The following is a 22,530-nucleotide window of genomic DNA, read 5'->3' on the forward strand; positions in this document are numbered from 1 at the left end:
TAGCACACGTTCACTTCCTGGTTATTCCCTCAGGAACAATGTGCTCCAAACAGCCCAAAAAAGGAGATGTCCTTGTCCTTGTCCTCCTCTTCTTCTCCTCCTCTTCTTCCTCATGCACTGCTACTGCTGCAGCAGCAATGGCAACTGCTGTTGCAATATATTGAGTAGCAAACATTTTCTGTCACAACACACCACACCACAACAACCAGGAAGCAAACAGGAACTGGAAACAACTATGGCAGGAAAAGGAATTACCTCACACCCTGTATGTTTTCTTTGGTTAATGCCAAAGTTTTGGCAAAGTAGTACTAAACCAAAATCGTGGCAAAATCGCGGCCGGCGATTTTGTGGCAAAGTCTCACGACTTTGAAGTCGTACAAGTGTGAAAGGGGCCTTAAACAGAGAATGCATTAAGGTAAAAAAAAAACACTTTTAACTTTAGAACCACTTGAAACCCTGGTTCACAATGATGCAATCAGATTCTGGTTCAGATGTGTTCCAGCACGCATGTCAAGTGAAATAACATTGTTTTCTATGAAGGCCATTCACATCTATGCAGTGCAATTCTGATGCGGTTAAAAAAGGGTCCTGTGCATATTTAGTGCGAAGCAATTTTAAGCTTCATAGACTATCAAAATCACATTACAATCGCAGCTGTCATAAACAAATCGCACCACAAATTTTCATTTCAAACGGCAATAAAATCCCACTGCATCCAGTCTGAACCTAGGTTAACTCCTACATTACAAATTTTAATAAAATGTTTATTACTATGTATGAGTTTCAAAAAGGTATATGTGAGTACAGTATTTTCTGACTCCCTGCAAAAAGGATCAGATTATCTCTCCTTTTGCCGTCACCACCAAACGTTGCTCCAGTGAAGAAAAATCTCTTCCTGAAGTCTCTGCAGAAAAGGTTTCCCATGTCTCTCGCTGTGCCCAGTAGTTCTCAGTAACTACTGTGTCCTGTAGTGACTAAACGGTCAGAGGGAGGATTCACTAAGCAAGTTTATTTGCCTTGGAAATAAAGTACAGCTCTACTGTCATGTAGATCTTGTGATAATATAGCGTATTTATCGGGGTATTGCGCGCTCCGGCGTATAGCGCGCACCCCTAAAGTGGACCCGCATTCCTGTAAAAAAAAGATTTTAGTACTTACACTTTTGGTGTCTTGCGCGGCGTCTATCGGAGGCGTCGTCGGGTCCGGCGTCCATCTGCTGCTTCGGTGGTGTCCTCCTCGTCGGGTCCGGCGTCCTTCTGCGGTGTCCTCCCCGCTCGATCCCCGCTTCCCGCGCTGAGTTTGAACTACTGCGCCGGCATATACCGAGCGCAGTACACTCGTGTATAGTCGGGCAGGCTCGGCTCCTCTCGCGGTCACGTCCTGTGCGTCCTGTACGTCCAGGACGTGACTGCGAGAGAACCCAAGCCTGCCTGACTATACACGAGTGTACTGCGCTCGGTATATGCAAGCGCAGTAGTTCAAACTCGGCGCGGGAAGCGGGTATCAGCGTATATCGCGCACCCACGATTTTGCCCTGAATTTCAGGGCAAAAAAGTGCGCGGTATACGCCGATAAATGCGGTATATTGCTAATTTTCATCAAACTAAATATTGTTTTGCTAATACATAAAACAATGTTTTCTTAAAAATATGCCACACTAAGTTTCAAAGAGAATATTAACTTTTTAAACATGGCGGCTCAGCTTAGAATCCAAAAATGTTGTGTTTCTCAGGATTTAACACTTTCTGGATCTATTACGTCACGCATCAACCAATGGAGTAACAAGCCGCAACAAAGTTCAAGCACTGTTACGAGCACAAAGGTAAGGGACATATAGGGGGTTATTTACCAACACTGGAGAGTGCAAAATCTGGTGAAACTCCATATAGAAACCAATCAGCTTCCAGGTTTTATTGGCAACACTTAATTGAATGAGCTTGAATATAGAATCTGGTGCTGCTGTGCAAGATAGCCAATCAGCTTCTGAGTGCACCAGTTTTAGTAACCTCTCCCCTCCTCACTGTAGTTCCTAAAGTTTCTATAGCATATAGTAACAATAAAGGAGAATGTTAGCAACTCTAAAAGTTTAAGTGTTTTTTATGTTCTTATAGGATGTCAAAACAGGTGATGTAGCCACAAAAAGAATGTTGTGGCAACAGAGATCCCAGTCTTCAAGTGACACCAAGGTAAGGGTAACAGACTTGTCTGCAATCTTTCACTTTCACTTAAATGTAGGCAATAGATGCTATAGGGTTGGATTTAGCAGATCTACCAGTGGTCCCCAACCTTTTTGGCACCGGGGGAACGGCTGCGTGAACAAAAATTGTGCCAAGGCCTGGGACAGGGGGTTGGGGTTGGCACGTGGGGGGTAAGCGATTTTTCACGGGCAATTTGTTAGCGCATTATTTATATTATAACTAGGGTTGTCCCGATACCACTTTTTTAGGACCGAGTACAAGTACCGATACTTTTTTTCAAGTAGTCGCCGATACCGAATACCGATACTTTTTTTTTATGTCATGTGACCGTTTTCAAACCACAATACAGACCAAAGATATTTTCTTTAGAATTATGAAGAACTGGTACATCATGGTGTGGGGCTGTTTTTTAGCATACGGTACTGGAAAACTACATATCATTGAAGGAGTGATCACTGTCAGTGCAGCTGTTCGGTGCCAGTGCCCAAAAGTGCAGCTAGCCAGTGCCACCTATCAGTGCAGATCAGTGCCCATTAGTGCATCAGTGCAGGGAGGCAGCTTATTAGTGCATCTCATCAGTGCCACCCAATCAATGCCAGTGCCACCTATCAGTGCCATCCATTTATGAGTGCCATTCAATCAATGCCAGTGCCACCTATCAGTGCCATCCAATGGTGCCATCCAATTTGTGTTCGATGTCACAAAAAAAAAAAATTTATAATAAAAAGTATTCTATTTTGGTATCGGGAGTATTTGCGCAAGTACGAGTACTCGCGCAAATACTCGGTATCGGTCCCGATACTGATACTGGTATCGGTATCTGGACAACCCTAATTATAACATTGTAGTAATAAATTAAATGGTTCAACTCACCATAAAGCAGAATCCGTAGGAGCCCTGAGCATGTCACTTGCCATGTTGCATGCCACCAGATGCCGAATGTCACTTGCCACATCACCTGCCACGTTGCCTGTCACCAGATGTGGAATGTAATTTGCCACATCACCTGTCACGCTGCCTGACACCAGATGTGAATTGTCAATTGCCATGTCACCTGCCCTGTTGCCTGCCACCAGATGCCGAATGTCACTTGCCACATCACCTGCCACGTTGCCTGTCACCAGATGCCGAATGCCACTTGCCATATCACCTGCCACGTTGCCTATTACCAGATGCGGAATGTCACTTGCCACGTCACCTGCCACGTTGCCTGCGAATTGTCACTGCATTGGTGGCAGCACTAGTCCATGTGGTGGGTGCCGAGTGAAGGCAGAAGAGCAGTGATGCGGGGGCTCTCTCTGTTCCCTGCGCACCTCCTACATTGACGCTGAAAGGGCGGAAGAGCAGCGATGTGGGGGCGGAGAGAGATGATGTCAACTCTGCCTGCCCGCCCACTCGCTCACTTATCTCTTTCACCCGGCACTAATATCCAGGCCGCCCTGTAGTAAGAACAATAACACAAAAACCTCCTGCGCTCTGGTGTTTCGCCAAAAACGGGGTACAGTAGTATAGTCTAACGGCAAAGTCTGAAGTCTTGCAGCCCTCCACAGAACAAAGGGAATGGCTAAAACAAAAAGAAAAGAAAGGAGGGCGCAGATGTCTGAGGTTCTACTGGCAGGTGCCGTGAGGTCCAGTCCAGCTGTCTGAAAAGCGCTTACTCAAAATTTCCTTGTGAGTAGGACCATTTGCTTTTGTATTCTGTTTTTAATACATTTTAAGTGGTAATGCACAAGGTCGGTGCGGCCTCCTTTCTTTTCTTTTTGTTTTACTCCTGTAGTAAGGCCACGGCCCAGGGGTTGACGACCCGTGATCTATACCACAACCTTTTTATGATGAAAATATGTAAAGGTATACCCAGGCAAGTTTTGGGTGAGGAACCAAAAAGTCCGATCATTAAATCAGTGAGAAGCAGGAGGGAGGAGTCTTGGAATGGCGCGGTCAGTCTGGAGGAGTAGCTAGACGGGAGCCCTCGCTCTCCAACCTTGCTCCTAAATCGGAGATGCATAGGAGCCGGACCTCTCCCCCTCCCTGCTAGTTCACCCTTCCTTCCTCCCCCCTGCTTGGAGATGTCGTCTGCGTGCCGAATCCTTACCTCCGTCTGCCTGGTCGGGTCGCCCTGAGAGTTCCGGACGCCCGCGGTGGGCGATCGGGTGCGATCGGGAGCGCTGCGGCTTCTCTCCCTGGACGGCGGCATTGGCGGTGGCGCGTGGTATCGCGAGAGCGGTACTCGGAGACGCCTTCTCGCCCTTTCGCCACTACGTGCAGAGCAAGGGGAGACACAGCGAGGCGAATGGGGACCGGCGCCACACCAAGGCACCAGAAAGTTTTTTTTTTTTTTTTTTTGTGTCCCCCTCGCTCTGCAAAGTTTGCGGGTGCCCACGCTGGGGCCGTGTACTAGGCAGATGTGTGGAGGGCAGCAGTAAGCTGCGTATATTAACAGGCAAGCAGAGCGGAGGTAGACGAAAGGGACACCTAGCATCAAGCAGCACCTCATAGCCCTGCAGCTTGCAGCTGAAGTAACTCACCCCATTAAAAGCAAAGAAAAGACTAAGTCCGTATTTGGTCCTATAAACTCCTGCAACAAGAGGGTAAGAGTGGAAACATATTACAGCGGTTTACACGCGGCACTTTATTTTCTTTCTTTTGAAAAATACCAGAATGGTGAGTATGCTATATTCATCAGAGTGGTGAGTACAATGCATTAATACGGACTAAGAACTAAGAACTAAAGGAGGAAAAGGGACTTTAATGGGACACTGGCAGTGGAGGGCCAACAGCCGGGACTGACACAAAGACAGGCAACAAGTGACATAAGTGATAGATGCTTGTTAATATAAGTGATATATGCTTATCAATGGTATTCTCTGCACTTGTAATCTTATTGTTTTGGCGGCCCCTTTTTCTTTTTTTTGGTACCTCTCCCTCTCATATTGTGACAAATCACTAAGGTACAGCAAGACTTTTTTTATTTTATGCGGAGCATACATGGAACTCCACGGGAAGATAGCAATGTTATACAGCTCGCATCATATCTTACTGGTCACAGTATATATAGGATCTGGTATAGAACAGGACTAAAAATGGATAATTATTTCTCGTAAGAAAACAGTATATAGTATAACTCATAGCAGCAAACACTTTCCCTCTCTCTATCAGAAAGCTGCTAGACTGTCCTCTTGGCGGCATCCCCTGGACATTTACCTTCCCCCTATTGGGATCAATTAAAATACAGGGAGAACTCTTCTCAATAGAATATTTATTGAACTCTGCTTATAAGACATTTTAGAAACTATAATATACAATATACAGACGAGTCGACCGAGAACGGGACTAAAAATTGGCGGATACAACGGAAAAAGGACACCGTATAGTGCAATTTATTACACTATTGAGTCCTGAAACCGGTAAAAGGAGGATCTTAAGATTGACGGGCACTAGAGACTGATATTTTAATCTACAGTTAAAGTCAAAGGGTAGAAAAATCATAGTAACATTAAACCTTGATATAAGAAACTACAAAAAAAGTATTGTTACATGTAGTATACACCCCCCACCACCGTAAAACGGACATCTTATAAAACATCGGTAAAGTGTGCAGGTACAACTTAGGCGCGGTAAGAAGCACGGGTATACACCCAGGGTTAGCGCAGGACCGATAGGGGTGAAGGATGGCCACAAGGGGAAAAGGAGTGAAAGGCGGGGCAATCCCAAAGGTCCCCCGCTTAAGTCAAAGCCCAGGCCCGATGTGTAAATTTGTTACCCATGGGGTAAATGGTGACAACCAGCATACAGAGAAACCAACAACCACCAGAGGAGCTCAAGCAGAAAAGGAAAAGAAAAAAAAAGAAGATAAAAAAAGAGGGATCGGTAGTGCCTTGGCGGACGCAGAAATACTTTCAGAGTCACTATTAGAGATTAGAATAGACCAAGATAGAGAAACAGACAAAGATAAAGTAATAGATCTCGAACAAAGAAATAAGGATGAAACGCAGGATATATCACTTTTGCCAACAAAAAGGGAAATGGAAGGAATGTTTGCTGCTTTAGAAAGATCACTTAAATCGCAAATGGAAAAAATGGAGAGAAATATGGGGTATATACTGGAAAGAGTGGAAGAAGTGGAGAAAAAAGTCGATTACAATGCAACCTCAGTTAAAAAATTAGAGGATGAAATAAAAGCATTAAAAAAAAAACCAACGAGAACAGGCGTATAAATTAGAAGATCAAGAAAATAGAGAGAGAAGGAAGAACATAAGAATACGCGGAATCCCAGAAACGACACAAGCTGAGGATCTCCCAGAAATAATAAGAAAAATTTGTAATCCAATATTAGAGAGAGAAATAACCTCGCCACTTAAAATAGAACGTGCGCACAGGATAAGGAGTTCGAGAGAGAGAGTACAAGATTATCCAAGGGACATTATTGTCCGGTTTGAAAGTTGGGAAGAGAAAAACCAACTATGGAGAAAACTGAGAGGGAAGTCGCCATTAGAATACGACCAACATATTATTCAAATATACCAAGACCTGTCACAAGAGACGTTAAAAAGAAGAAGAAGCTTAAAACCCCTGCTAGGAATCTTACAGGAACATGGTATACAATATAATTGGGGATTCCCAGCCTGCCTAATAGGCAGGAAAAACGGTATCTCTGCAAGATTAAGGTTCTTAGAGGAAGTTCCAGAGTTTTGTCAGCGACTGGATATCCCAATACCACCCAAAAAAGATTAACAATGTTGAAGTGACGGCGGAGGGGGGGGGAGCGGGGGGGGGGGGGCGGGGGGGGAGGGGGGCACAAATATAGTAAACAACGGGAGCGGGGTTGAGGAGAGGGAGGACCTGGAGAGTACTCCTTCCCCAGTCCCCCATGCATGGGAGATAGTAGACCGGGCTAACATAGAATTCCACCTCAGCCGGAGGAGCAAAAGAGTGCTTGGAGCGCCAAATAAGAAAAGCTCCAATATGACCAAAGGGTCAAACCAAAGGGAAGGGGGGAGGCGGGAGGGTATGAGAAAGCCCCATACAAAGATCAAAGGGGCTAGGTATGAGCGGGGGGGGGGGGGGGTGGGGGGGTGGAGGGGGGAGGAGGGGAGGGTGGGAAAAGGGGGGCGGGTGGGGGAGGAGAGGGGAAGATTAGGAAAAGGGGCCCAGATCTGTGTGTCATGCAACAAGGAAAAACAAATGTACCTGAGAAAAGTACAGGGGAAAAAAAAAAAAAAAAAAAAGAGAAAAATATGACAAATATAAATTTCTTAACATATAATGTAAGAGGTCTCAACTGCCCGGAAAAAAGGCATATGGTATTAAGAGAGATTGAAAGGTACTCAGCGGAAATAGTTTTTTTGCAAGAGACTCACATAACATTGGATTCTAGTGTTAGATTGTATTCTCGGGCAGTTCCCACCTGGTACTATGGGGATTCTCCAAAGAAGAGAGCCAAGGGGGTCGCCATAGGAATAGGGAAGAACATCTCCTTCACAGTAGAAGACAGGAAAGTGGACCCGGAAGGCCGCTATTTGTTTTTAAAAGGAATACTCCAAGGGAAAAAATACACGTTAGCAAACATATATTGCCCAAACAGCCAACCACATAAATACCTGAGGGGGATCTTGAATGCTTTAATGGATTTTAAACTTGGACATGTAATACTCGCAGGAGACCTCAACCTTTCAATGGACTATCAACTAGATAGTACGTCCGGGGCACAGAGGCGAAATATTAAACAGCTAAGAATATTAGGGAAAAAAATCCACAGTCACTGTTTAATAGATCCTTGGAGAATAACATATCCAAATAAAAGGGACTACACCTATTACTCTTCCGTGCATGGAACATATTCAAGACTGGATTATATAATGGTAGACCACGAGTTACTGGAAGAGGTAGTTAAAACTTCAATAGGGGTAACTACAATCTCAGATCATGCTCCGGTAATAGTAAAAATTAGATTCAAAGAGATAGAGCAAAGAAAAGGATCATGGAACTTAAACGAAGAACTTTTAGAGGAATTAAAAAAAAAAAAAAAAAAATTAAATCAGTGAGAAGAGCAAGAGAGCCTTCTTATAACGGAAGGTATCTACTTGTCTCACTTTTATCCCAAATGCCCAAAATAACAAGTTGATTTCTTATTTTAGGATTAGTAGTGTTTCCCTGGATTATGGCATATATACAGCCCTATATTATAGAGCCATTTATCCCAATTTACATACAGTTGTTTCGGGCTTGTTGCCCATGGTCAATGGACTGAATGGAAACAATGGTTTCTTTGGAGTAGGACATGAAGGCCAAGAGATTAGTAGGACATGGAGGCCAAGAGAGGAGTAGGACATGGAGTCCAAGAGAAAAGTATAATCAGACAAGTTATTATCTATTCTGTTCTGTATCTATTCTGGAATCCAGTGGTTCTGCATGTACAGTTGGCCGGGGGCACAAATAATTTTTTTGCATAGCTTCACCGGTTCACCCACTATCCTAACATGAAGACTTAACCCTTTGTTTTGTGATGTACAGTAGGTGAGACAAGCAGACACTTTTTTTTTTTTAAGAAGGCTATACTGTGCTTTCCCATGATACTATGTAACTTAGGCCGCGTACACACGGCCGAGAAACTCGATGGGCAAAACACATCGTTTTGCTCGTCGAGTTCCTTGTGAAGCCGCCGAGGATCTCGGCGAGCCAAAATTTCCCATTGCCGTCAAGGAAATAGAGAACATGTTCTCTTTTTGGCCCGACGAGATCCTCATCGGTTTTCTCGTCGAAAAGTGTACAAAAAAAAATTTAAAAAAAAAACCCAGCAAGCTGCTTGCTGGTTTTTGCCGAGAAACTCGGCCGTGTGTACGAGGCCTAAGTTGACTTTCAGCTTCTGAAAATCATTGTTCTTGGCACAGTTTCTGCAGATAATTCCCATCTAATATAGTTCCAAGATTGTCGGATGCCTGGTTTTCCTGCTGTGTGCAGTGGTGATATGACATCTATGTCACTGCCGGACACACAGGTGTAATGTAGGGGCTTGCAAATAAAACCGCAATGCATACTGAGGGAAGCAGACAGAAATACCCCAATGTGTTGGCTGAGAATAGTCTGCCAGATGCTGTAGCTCTTGAACAGACTGATGATCCAATAAGTGAGTATTTATTTTATTCATTTGTAGGCATCTTTTTGGTTAACATTTTTAGAACAACAGGGTAAAATGTAAAATACTATATACTTAGAGTAATATATATATATATAAGAGTGTATGACCTTGCACAATCACAGTTTCAATTTATTCACAATGTTTTGCTGCCACCTGTTGGAGGAAAAACAGTTGTATAAAAGTGAACTGAAAAGTTTTTGGTAAATTTTTTTAAAGCTTACAGTTTATAAACTGATGTATTTGTATGAAATCTTTATTTTACAAAAACATATTACAGGGTGCATCCATGATGGATGGGGTTGATTTACAACAGGTAAATAGACTGTGCACTCTGCAAGTGCAGTTGTTCCAGAGCTTCGTAAATGAGAGGAAGTTCTGCCGACGTCTATCATTCAATCGTTTGCAAGCAAAAATGCTTCACCTCATTTACTAAGTAGTGCACAGCATCACTTCGGGTAGGAGGGGGGGGGGGGGGTACCCCATCAGTAAGGCTTGCATGGCCCCATGATTTCTAACAGCAGCCCTGACTTCACCTGCTGCCTTCTAATGCCAAATATGAAATATATACAGAGTTTAAAAATCAAAAAATCTATTTTTAATATTTTTTTTTTGTGTGTTGCACATAAAAAAGAAAATTTATACATATAAAAACACTATACATTCTCTTTAAGGCCCCGTACACACGACCAAGTTTCTTGGCAGAATTCCGCCAGAAACTCGGTCGGAGCTGGATTCTGCCGAGAAACTCGGTCGTGTGTACACTTTTCAGCGAGGAAGCCGACAAGGAACTCGTCGGGCCGAAAAGAGAACATGTTCTCTATTTCCTTGTTGTTCAATGAGGAAAGTCGGCCTGCCGAGATCCTCGGCGGCTTCCACACTGAACTCAACGAGGAACTCGATGTGTTTGGCACGTCGAGTTCCTCGGACGTGTGTACGGGGCCTAAGACATTGCCCTCCCTACTAACAGAAAGGAAGAAGGATATGCTGACTTAAAGGGGTTGTAAAGGTTTGTTTTTTATTTTCTAAATTAAGTTCCTTTAACCACTTAAGACCCGGACCAATATGCAGGTAAAGGACCAGGCCCCTTTTTGCGATTCGGCACTGCGTCGCTTTAACTGACAATTGCGCCGTCGTGCAAAGTGGCTCCCAAACAAAATTAACGTCCTTTTTTTGCCACAAATAGAGCTTTCTTTTGGTGGTATTTGATCACCTCTGCGGTTTTTATTTTTTGCGCTATAAACAAAAATAGAGCGACAATTTCGAAAAAAATTCAATATTTTTTACTTTTTGCTATAATAAATATCCCCCAAAAATATATAAAAAAAATATTTTTTTTCCTCAGTTTAGGCCGATACGTATTCTTCTACCTATTTTTGGTAAGAAAAATCGCAATAAGCGTTTATCGATTGGTTTGCGCAAAATTTATAGCGTTTACAAAATAGGGGATAGTTTTTTTTGCTTTTTTATTAATAATTTTTTGTTTACTACTAATGGCGGCGATCAGCGATTTTTTTCGTGACTGCGACATTATGGCGGACACATCTGACAATTTTGACACATTTTTGAGACCATTGTCATTTTCACAGCAAAAAATGCTATAAAAATGCATTGTTTACTGTGAAAATGACAATTGCAGTTTGGGAGTTAACCACTAGGGGCCGCTGAAGGGGTTAAGTGTGACCTCATATGTGTTTCTAACTGTAGGGGGGCAGGGCTGGACGTGTGACGTCATTGATAGCCTTTCCCTATATCAGGGAACAGACGATCAATGACAGTGCCACTGTGAAGAACGTGGAAGGTGTGTTTACACACACCTCTCCCCGTTTTTCAGCTCCTGTGACCAATGGCGGACTCCGGCGGCGATCGGGTGCCGCCGTCACAGAGCTTCGGACCGGGTCACGGCCACGCGCCTGCGACCCACGGCTGGGCACTTAAAGAGGACGTACAGGTACCTGCTTGTGCCCAGCCATGTCATTCTGCCGACGTATATCTTCGTTAGGCGGTCCTTAACCACTTGCTTACTGGGCACATATACCCCCCTCCTGCCCAGGTGAAATTTCAGCTTTCGGCACTGCATCGCTTTAACTAACAATTGCGCGGTCGTGCGACGTGGCTCCCAAACAAAATTGACGTCCTTTTTTCCCCACAAGTAGAGCTTTCTTTTGGTGGTATTTGATCGCCTGTGCGGTTTTTATTTTTTGTGCTATAAACAAAAAAGTGAGACAATTTTGAAAAAAATACAATATTTTTTACTTCTTGCTATAATAAATATCCCAATTTAAAAAAAAAAACAACATTTTTTTTTCTCAGTTTAGGCCGATACGTATTCTTCTACATATTTTTGGTAAAAAAAAAAAAAAAATCGCAATAAGCGACTGGTTTGCGCAAAAGTTATAGCGCTTACAAAATAGGGGACAGAATTATTTTTTTTTAATTATTTTTTTTTACTAGAAATGGCGGCGATCTGCGATTTTTAATGGGACTGCGACGTTATGGCGGACACATCGGACACATTTTTGGCGCCATTCACATTTATACTGCGATCAGTGCTATAAATATGCACTAATTACAGTATAAATGTGACTGGCATTGAAGGGGTTAACACTAGGGGGTGAGGAAGGGGTTAAATGTATCCCTGCTTAGTGTTCTAACTGTAGGTGGAGGGGGGGGGTGACTGGGGGGGTGACCGATCTGTGTCTCTATGTACAAGAGACACAGATCGGTCTCCTCTCCAGAGACAGCACCGCTGTCTCTGTGTAAAACGGCAATGAGAGATGATCTCATATGTTTACATATGAGATCCTCTCTCATTGGCCGCACAGATCGCCTCGCGAACGGCCACTCTGATTGGCCGTTCGCGGCGATCTGTAATTGGCTGTGTCCGAGGGACACGGCCAACACAGATTTTCCCCGCAGCGCGCTCTGGAGCGCGCGCGGGGACCGCCCTAAGGGGCGGACGTCAATTGACGGCAGTTTGGCGATTGGGATCCGCACTGTAGCCGTCAATTGACGGCAGGCGGATCCCAAGTGGTTAACCACTTCAATACCGGGCTTTAAAACCCACCTCCTTCCCGGGCCTATTCTGGCACTTCTCTCCTACATGTACAAATCATCATTCTTTTGCTAGAAAATTACTCAGAACCCCCAAACATTATATATGTTTTTTTAGCAGACACCCTAGGGAATAAAATGACGGTCATTGCAACTTTTTATCTTGCACCGTATTTGCGCAATAATTTTTCAAACGGCTTTTTTTTGTAAAAAAAATGGTTTCATAAATTAAAAAATAACAAAACAGTAACGTTAGCCCAATTTTTTGGTAAAATATGAAAGATGATGTTACGCCGAGTAACTAGATACCTAACATGTCACGCTTTAAAATTGCGTACACTCATGGAATGGCGCCAAACTTCGTTACTTAAAAATCTCCATAGGCGACACTTTAAAGTTTTTACAAGTTGCCAGTTTAGAGTTACAGAGGAGGTCTAGTGCTAGAATTGTTGCACACGCTCTAATGCACGCGGCGACACCTCACATGTGTGGTTTGAACGACGTTTACATACGTGGGCGGGACTTACGTGTGCGTACGCTTCTGAACGCGAGCTACTGGGGACAGGGGCATTTTAATTTTTTTATTATTATTTTTTATTTTTTACACTTTTTTTTTTTCAATCGCTTTTATTCCTATTACAAGGAATGTAAACATCCCTTGTAATAGGAATGTGTGTGACAGGTCCTCTTTAAGGTCAATAAGACCCCACATCTCTCCTCCAGGCTGGAAAGAATGAGATCGTGAAAAAAAATTCACAGATCTCATTCAAACTAGCCGCAATTGCGGTTTGTTTACTTACGGGGACCCGGGCGTGACGTCATCACATCGCGCCCGGGCCTCCGACGGTCATAGAGATGACTGGTGACCATCTGGTCACCAGTCTTCTCTATGGCAAACATCCGGCGGATGGCGATCATCTCTCCGGGCCCCCGGTGGGACGGGAGAGCCCGGAGAAGCACCGAATGGCGGCGGGAGGGGGGGATGTCCCCTCCCGCCGCCTGTAAGAACGATCTAGCGGCGGAACCGCCGCTATGATCGTTCTTACGGTGCGCAGGATCGCCGCCGCTAAAAAATGATATCTCAATGATGCCTCCGGGTGCAGGCATCATTGAGATATCCCCCCGCAAAGCCCAGGACGTCATATGACGTCCACCCGGGATAACAGGTCCCTGTTTTGGACGTCATATGACGGCGTGCGGGTGTCAAGTGGTTAAGTGGTTAAGCTAGTGCATTGTTTATTCACTTACCTTTTCCTTCGATTTCCCTTCTAAATGTTTTTTTTCTTTGTTTTCTTTGTCTGAATTTCTCACTTCCTGTTCCTCCTCAGTAAGCTGTTCTGGCTGACTAACAAACGCTCAGGTGATGGTGGCAAGCTTACTGAGGAGAAACAGGAAGTGAGAAAAAAAATATTTAGAAGGGAAATCGAAGGAAAAGGTAAGTGAACCAACAATGCACTAGCTTAAAGGAACCTATTTAGGAAATACAAAACAAACCTTTACAGCCCCTTTAAAGTGTTACCAAAGCTTTGTTTTGAAACAGACAGCAGGACAGCCCCACCCCCTGTTCCCATGTCACAGCTTTTGATTGACAGCAGCGAGAGCCAATGGCTTCCGCTGATATCAATCTGTCCAATGAGGAGGGAGACAGCGGCGGGAGATGCTGCTGTCGTGCACGTCGCTGGATCGGATTGGGCTCAGTTAAGAAAAAGAGGGGGTCGGGGGAAGTTGCAGAACAAAATGTTTTTCACCCTAATGCAAAGAATGCATTAACTGGTGGTTGTAACTGATACATAAACAAATAACAAAAATAAAATGTTACATGTACATGAATAAAAATAATTAAAAACTATCTTTAAACTTTTTAGCTTTGCACAGGTAAAACTGAAATATGTTTACCAAGTTTAATATTTTTATTGGTATTTAATAACATTTGTAGTTTTCTGTTTTAGTTTTACTAGCAACCCCTACCAGGACAAGTTTGGGAGAGCATGGGGAGGGGAAAGTATCAGGCCCCATTCAAATTTGGCGATTTGGATTTGCCGCAATTCAGCCCACAATTCTAAATCGCATGGCAATCACTGCAAAACGTGCATTCATTGATTTTGCCGCAGAAGAATCACACTGCAATCACCTTTAAAAATCATGTTGCTTCAAAGAGCAGGATCTTCAGGAGCAGAGCGACTAACACGCATAGGGCAGCTTATTGAAGTGAATGGGCTGCCTTAATTGTGACATACGGAATGGCATGAAAATTTGCCACACAAAATCATGAGCGGGAACGCAAGTTTCCTCTATGCGAAGTGTGAATGGGGCCTCAGCCTTAATAGGGTGCATTGTCTGAGAGGGGTTAATTTGGCAGGGATGTATAGCAGGCATTTGGGTTGGTCAAATGATCAGGGACTGGCTTGTGGTGTTTTGACCAGGGACAGGGATTGAAACAGTAGTGGATCTGAGAGATGACTGATCAGACCGCAGCAGTCATTTTGTTACTGTTCAATTGGCAAATAGATAAATAAAAACATAAATAGAGGAGGAAGGGGGAGAGGAAGACGAGAAATCGCTATTGGAGGCAGAATCTTTGTGGCAAAACAAAACTGATTAGGCATTATATTTTTAAGGATTAGTGCTGTTGTAGTTTTTTATTTGTGAAGGAAATAAGGCCCCCAAATTCCTATTGTGTCCTCAAATTTTTACTCTAATGCCACGTACACACGATCGGGAATTCCGACAACAAAACCGTGGATTTTTTTAAGCTGGAATTTTGCCTAAAAATTTTTGCTGTCGGAAATTCTGACAGAAAAAGTCAGATGGAGCCTACACACGGTCGGAATTTCCGACCAAAAGTTCACATCGAACTTTTCTTGTTGGAATTTCCGATTATGTGTACGCGGCATTATACATGCCAATTGGATTAAGATGGCCATACACATAAGAAGGAGGTTGGAGAATGGATGATTACAGTGGCGGATGGTGCTAAAAAACAATTGGTGGGCATAAAAAAAAAAACCTTCAGGTCCGCACTCACCTTACAAATGGAACCCTCCAGCGGCTATGGCTCCCTTGATACCGGGGCGTTGCGGCTTCCGTGTTAACCCAGTCCTTTTTCTGTGTTCCAAATCTTCAGCCTCCTGTCCTGATTGACTGGGAGGAGACGCTGGAAACCGGTGGCAAATGTTGATTCACTAAAGTCACAATGTGGGAGCACTGCGCCCCGAGGACAACATAAAACAAGCCAATCAGAGCCTCAGGCTGTAATCACGTGCTTCTAAAAGAATCACGGACCTAATAGAAACCTATTAGTCTGACGCCCCGCACAGTGCACAGCCACTGTGTGTGGGGTCCGGTGCGTTCCTGTACAACAATTCAGACCTGAATTTTAGCCTGTATTCGCACCTGAACCTGACCCTTTTTCTTGTTCAAGAATTCTATTGAGATGGAATAGAGCTCAAATGACCTAACAGAAGAAATTTAAAGTGGAGTTCCACCCATAAATATAACATTACATCAGTAGTTTTAAAAAAATGTCATTAGTCCTTTACAATTTTTTTTTTTTTTTTAGATGCCTTCAAAGTGTTGTTGCTAGGCAGAATAGTTAATCTTCCCACTTCCTGCACCTAGGTGCTTAATGCTTCCTAACCGCACAGACTCCTGGGAATGTAGTGGGTGTAACTTTCCAGGAGTCTGTGCACTCCCCAGTCTCAAAGAATCATGTGACTTGGACAGTACAGGTGCTGAAACCTGATCTGACACTGCTTGTGCAGCACTGAGCATGTGCGAGATCTGCAAGGCTGAAATCCAGGAAGTCATACAGTCTGGCTTCATGATGCCCACACTTAAGATGGCCCCAGTCAATTTCTATTTTATAAAGTGTCTAAATGCTGTAACAACCTAACAAAACGGACCTTAGTTTACAGACTAACTTTACTAGAATACATTAAGCTTGTGTATTACAGAGGTATTTATATTTAAAAAGTGAAATTGTGTCCGGAACTCCGCTTTAAATAGATCAGGGAGTAGCCCCTTATAACAGTGGGGGTGGGGTAACAAGTAACATGTCCATAATAACAACATGAAATGTTCGACAAGGTTGGTGCAGTGATTATGATACACTGGACCCTTTTTCAATTCGGACTGTGGCCCCCCGGACATGTGTGAAACAGGCTCCATTGAGAGCCGTCACACTTGCCTGCCATGCGAATTTGCATATGTGTGAACCCAACCTTATTGTCAAAGCTTAATTGAACAAGCTGAATTTAGAAACCGATTCCATGCATAGCTGCACCAGATTCTGAGTGCTCCAGTTTTAGTAGATCTCCTCCAAAAGTTAAAGTCATTGTAAAGGTTGGATTTTTTTTTTTTAAAATAACAAACATGTCATACTTCGCTCCACTGTGCATTTCGTTTTGCGCAGAGTGGCCCAGAACGCCGTCTTATGGGGTCCCTGGGCGGCTTTTGCGGCTCCTCCCGCATTAGATAACCCCCTAGGGGAAGCGCTCTCCTGGGGGGGGTTACCTTGTGGGTGCGCTCCCGAGTCCAGCATTCGGCGTCCATAGCTGCTGAATGCAAGACTCGGCCCTGCGTTATTGGATTTGATTGACAGCAGCGGGAGCCTATGTCTGCGCTGCTATCAATATATCCAATCAAGAGCCGAGAACCCTGGGCAGAGAGACAGCGCGTCCTCGTCGTGGGACATTCCAGGGTTCAGGTAAGTAAAACGGGGACTGGGGGGCTGGTGACTGCCAGAAGTTTTTTCACCTTAATGCATAGGATGCATTAAGGTGAAAAAACTGGAGTGTTTACAACCCCTTTATAAAAAAAAAAAAGTTTTATAAAAATGTTAAGTAAGACAATCTCTGAGATAAAAAAAATAAGTACCCTCAACATACTGAATGAGCCATCATAGTCAATAGATTTCACTTCATTAGCTCTAACCCAGAAGATGAAAATAAACATTTCAGAATACAAGTAGAATCCTTCCATAGGAAAGTTTACAATGACAAAACCATCAGTACAAGAATAAACACTGCCTTAAAAAAAACAAAAATAAAATGACCTACAATACAAAGAGAAAAAAAAAGTAATATCCATGTTCCTCTAGCCACATAGAACTGCGCACTATACAAAATAGGAGAGATAATCAAAGAGCACCAACCCATCATAAAAGTGGAAAAAAAAAAACACTGATAGAATTATTCAAAAAAAACAAACAATACTGGGTTTTAGGTGACCATCCAACCTCAGACATAAATGAATCAGCAGGAAACTTCATTCTGATTACAGAGACACAAACAAAAGAATCTGCATCCGGTGCAGCCAAATCAGTCCACTAAAAGGTGTTTCACACCCAAAAGGGACCTTCAATATTTAAAAGGATCATACAGTTGTACCTCATTCAATGCAAAAAATGCAACCAAGGATTTAAAATTTGGCAGAAATTACAAACTGGACCACTGTATGGAAGACATAAATGTTGGTTCTTAAATCGGTAGTAAACTGCAAGACAATGGCATAATGTGCTAGTATACACCACTGATAGGAATTCCATGTTCACTGGGTCTTCCTTCCAGGTTCGCATGCTCCGGCCGCGCTGAAGTCACGGTGGCGGCACAGAACTATGAAGGGAAAGCACAGCTATGCTATTCCTTCAGAGCGCATGCACTGAAGTTACTGGCTGCATGCAGTTTGAATATCTCTTAAAGAGGAAGTAAAGCCTGATGGGTGTTACTTTCTCTTTGTCTCCCTGCAAAGGTAAAGCATAATGGACTACTATGCATCGCATAGTAGCCCATTATGTGACTTTTACCTGTAGGAGAAGCCTGCGATGTCCGTGTCTTCCTCACTAGTAGCGAACGTTCATTCTTCACCCCTCTTCCTTCCGGGGGCCGCAAACTCCGGCTCTGTGACTGGCCAGAGTCGTGTGACATCACTCCCGCGCATGCGCGCGGGAGCCGCCTTTAGCGGCATGACCCGAGATAGAAACAGCACAGCGTGCCCTTTCGAAATCCGGCCCATGCACAGAAGAAATAGCCCTACGGCGATTTGCAAATATCTCTTAGACCGTGCAGGTCTGGGAGATATTTCGAGCACCTACAGGTAAGCCTTAATCTAGGCTAACCTGTAGGGTTTACAATTGCGCTCGTAAAATGCTTATTTTGCATAGTTTCAGGAGATCAGATTAAAGTCTATAGCAGGGATCCTCAAACTACGACCCTCCAGCTGTGGTGGAACTACACATCCCATAAGGCATTGTAACACACTGACATTCACAGATATGACTAGGCATGATGGGAATTGTAGTTCCTGAACAACTGGAGGGCCGTAGTTTGAAGACCCCTGGTCTATAGGATCAATCTGCCTCCAATTTGCCAAAAATAAGCTCCTGCACTCTTTGTTTGTTTTTTGACATGTGCGGGTATATAACCGCTTTAAGCAACTTGTGACACTGGATGCAAGAATTGTGATAAATAAATGAAGCATCACTAAAAGATTGAACTCATAATTGTGAAAACACAAAAATTGATTAATATAATGACATCAAACTTATTAGGTAAAAACGTGTATAAAAGAATCACATATCAATATATAAATAAGTGTCCATAAGAGCCCATTCACAAGGGCTAAAAAGGAAAAATATATGTGGAACAAGAAAGTCCAAAAGGAAACAAATCATCCAAATATCACTTGCTCCACCAGTGTCCCCACAATCACAATTCGTAGTGCTTCCACCACCAGGTGACACCAAGTATTAAAGCCTCTTACCGCATCCTGTGGACCATTATATATTATGGTCAAATGCATGTGTTATATCTCCTTATGAAGGGAAACTCCAAAGCGCCAAACGTGGTCCAGTCAGGGTTGACTCATCAGCAGGATGAAAAATAAAAAGCAGATACACTCGTAGTGTAACCCGTAAAAAATATTTATTCAAAAAATAACAAGTGAAACTTGCAAATTGGAATCACACTAAGCAAATAATTGGGCAGTAGGTTTAAAAAAACTTGTATACAGTATAGCAATAAAAACAGATACAATTGCTCTCCCAAAAAAGCAGCAGGCTTTGTGGCAGCTGTGCATGGTAGCCAATCAGCTTCTAACTTCAGCTTGTTCAATAAGGCCCCTTTCACACTGGGGCAGGAGCCGTATAACTCCGCTAAAAATAGCGGCGCTATACCGTCGGATTTGCCCGTTAGCGGTGCGGTATTACCCCCCGCTAGCAGCCGATAAAGGGTTAATACCGCCCGCAATGCGCCTCTACAGAGGCGCATTGCGGGCGGTATTACCGCGGTTTCCCATTGTTTTATATGGGAAGGAGCAGTATACACGCCGCTCCTCTTATGATGCTGCTGGCAGGAGATTTTTTTCTCTCCCGCCAGCGCATCGCCTCAGTGTGAAAGCCCTCGGTCTTTCACATTGAGTATGCAGTGCAGGAGTTTTTCAGGCGGTATAGCAGCGCTATTTTTAGCGCTGTACCGCCTGAAAAACTCCTCAGTGTGAAAGTGATCTTAAGCTTTGGCAATACAACCTGGAAGCTGATTGGTTTCTGTGCAGAGTTGCGTTTTAGTCTTCCGTTTTAGTAAATAACCCCCAGTGTTCTTTTACCTTCTCTGCCCACCTCTTGATATTTGTGAATTAATCCAGACCTGTAGATGAAGTAGTAGCAAGATCTAATCAGAGTAATGAGAAGAATGGGAAATTAAAGCCCTCTCTGCTTTCTCTCAGCTAAATGAGATAAAGCAGACGCTGTCCCCAGTAGCATGCTCTTGGATCTGTTTTTACAAAAATAGACATGTGGAAATTGTGGTTTGCTATGGAGAGATCTCTCGAGCTTCCAAAAGAAAATAAAGAGTGCCTAGGATAAAAGCATGCATTTGACCATTGGTAGGGATTGTATATGCACATCTCATGTGGGAATAAGAATACTGTACATATGATGGGTGTACTAGCATCATTACCCACTTCAGCCCCAGAAGATTTGGCTGCCCAATGACCAGGCTATTTTTTGCAATACGGCACTGCGTCGCTTTAACTGACAATTGCGCGATCGTGCGACGGTGTACCCAAACAAAATTGACGTCCCTTTTTTCCCCACAAATATAGCTTTCTTTTGGTGGTATTTGATCACTTCTGCGGTTTTTATTGTTTGACCTATTAACAAAAAAAACCCACAATATTTTGTACTTTTTGCTATAATAAATATCCCAATTTTTTTTTAAAAAAAGGCAAATTTTTTCTTCAGTTTAGGCCAATATGTATTCTTCTACATATTTGTGTTAAAAAAAAATCGCAATGAGTGTATATTGATTTGTTTGTGAAAATGTTATAGCCTCTAAAAAAAATAGGGGATAGATTTATGGCATTGTTATTATTATTATTATTGTTTACTAGTAATGGCGGCGATCTGCGATTTTTATCGGGACTGCAACATTATGGCGGATAGACGGGACACTTTTGTCGAATTTTTTGGAACATTGACAATTATACAGCGATCAGTGCTATAAAAATGCACTGATTACTGTAAATGTCACTGGCAGGGAAGGGGTTAACACTGGGGGGCAATCAAGGGATTAACTGTGTTCCCTAGATGTGTTCTAACTGTAAGGACTTACCTGGAGGAAATGACAGATTGTGGTTCCTAGCTAGTAGGAACTCATGATCTGCCTCTCCTCTTCTCACAGAACTGGGAAAAGGCGGAAAAGGCGCAATAATGTGCTCGTAAAATGCTTATGTTGCATAGTTTCAGGAGATGAGATTGAAGTCTCAAGGACCAATCTGCCTCCAATTTGCCAAAAAAAAGCTCCTGTACTTTTTTGAGCGACAGGCATTTTGCTATAGGCGACAGAACGCTCAGATTTGAACAAGGGCCATTGAAATGAATGAGATTCACCTTGTGCGTTTTTTGAGCTTTAAGCAGAAAATCGTTCAGGTATAATGGGGCCTTAGTGCAAATAAATAAAGTAGCACATGGATCTTTGTTGTAGTACGGTGTGGTATATAGCCTGAAAGATTTATGAACGTTTTAAATGACAGTTATCACACAATCTGCATTTTATACTATTTTTTAATAAATAGCAATTGAGTTAATTTCCTGGAATCCATTTATTTTAATAACACTATCTTGAGATTTTATTCAAGAAATCCACTTATTCCAACATTCTCATTACAAAGATTTCATAATTTCCACATCTTAAATTAGACTTTATTTATGATTCAGGCATCTTCATCGGCTTACTAATTGAAACACAGTTTTTCTCATAAAAAAAAAAAATTCCAGATACTTTATTAGGTGAGTGCCAAAAGTATATATTTTTGGTTTATTTACTAATTCTTTTTTTACCTTTTTCAGCTCTGAGATCAAAAGACTCTGCCTATTACAAACAAGGAATTATGCCAATATGATCAAACCATATCCTAGAAGATTCTATCCTCAGAGTACATTTACACTTACAGTTTTACTTTGTTATTAAATTACCTCAGTTGTCTTTGTCTGGAAGCATCTCTTCTTCTTCTATTGTACATCCGATTTCCCTCTTGAATATACCAAAATAAAATAAATTCAAAATGTTTGTATGTTATTATTAAGACGAAGATGTCTATCAAATTAATTTCGCAGACTGCAACATGGCTTATGAATATGCTCGGCAGTAGGCATGTGCAAAAGTGAAAAATTTGTTTTGTTTCGTTTTAATTTGTTATTTAATTAATTTCGTTAAGTTAGATTCGTTACATGTGTTAAATTCGTTTTCGGAATTCGTTATTTTTCGATCGAATTTGAAAAATCCGAATTCGAAAATATTTAGATCGGATTCGATAATATTTCGACTGGATTCGAAAACAAATTCTATTCGATTCGAATTCGAAAACAATTCTTCTATCTATCTCCTATCTATCTTCCATTTTCTGAAATTCGAAATTCATATAGAATGAACTCAAATTCGAATAAAAAAATATTAGAAGAGTAGAATAATAATAATATATATATATATATATTTATACAGTATATATAAATATATTTTATTCTACTCTATTCTAATATTTTTCTATTCAAATTTGAGTTCATTCTATATGAATTTCGAATTTCAGAAGATGGTTATATATATTATATATTATATATATATATATATATATATATATATATATATATATATA

The 22,530-nt window shown here is 42.4% G+C and overlaps 1 protein-coding gene across 2 annotated transcripts in view; it reads left to right on the plus strand.

The window, feature by feature from the left end:
• LAD1 (ladinin 1) overlaps positions 1-21,945 on the plus strand; it is a 129,425-nt gene extending 107,480 nt beyond the window's left edge. The window contains exons 12-14 of one of the 2 annotated variants that reach the window (XM_040337728.1): positions 1,733-1,822; positions 2,112-2,186; positions 21,728-21,945. In XM_040337728.1, the coding sequence (XP_040193662.1) occupies positions 1,733-1,822; positions 2,112-2,186; positions 21,728-21,733 (171 nt within the window). In that variant the 3' untranslated portion in view covers positions 21,734-21,945. The remainder of the gene's footprint in view (positions 1-1,732; positions 1,823-2,111; positions 2,187-21,727) is intronic. The other variant, XM_040337729.1, reaches the window with a different exon arrangement.
• Positions 21,946-22,530: the final 585 nt, after the last annotated feature.

The sequence above is a fragment of the Rana temporaria genome, chromosome 2 (assembly GCF_905171775.1).
Source record: "Rana temporaria chromosome 2, aRanTem1.1, whole genome shotgun sequence".
Taxonomy (NCBI): domain Eukaryota; kingdom Metazoa; phylum Chordata; class Amphibia; order Anura; family Ranidae; genus Rana; species Rana temporaria.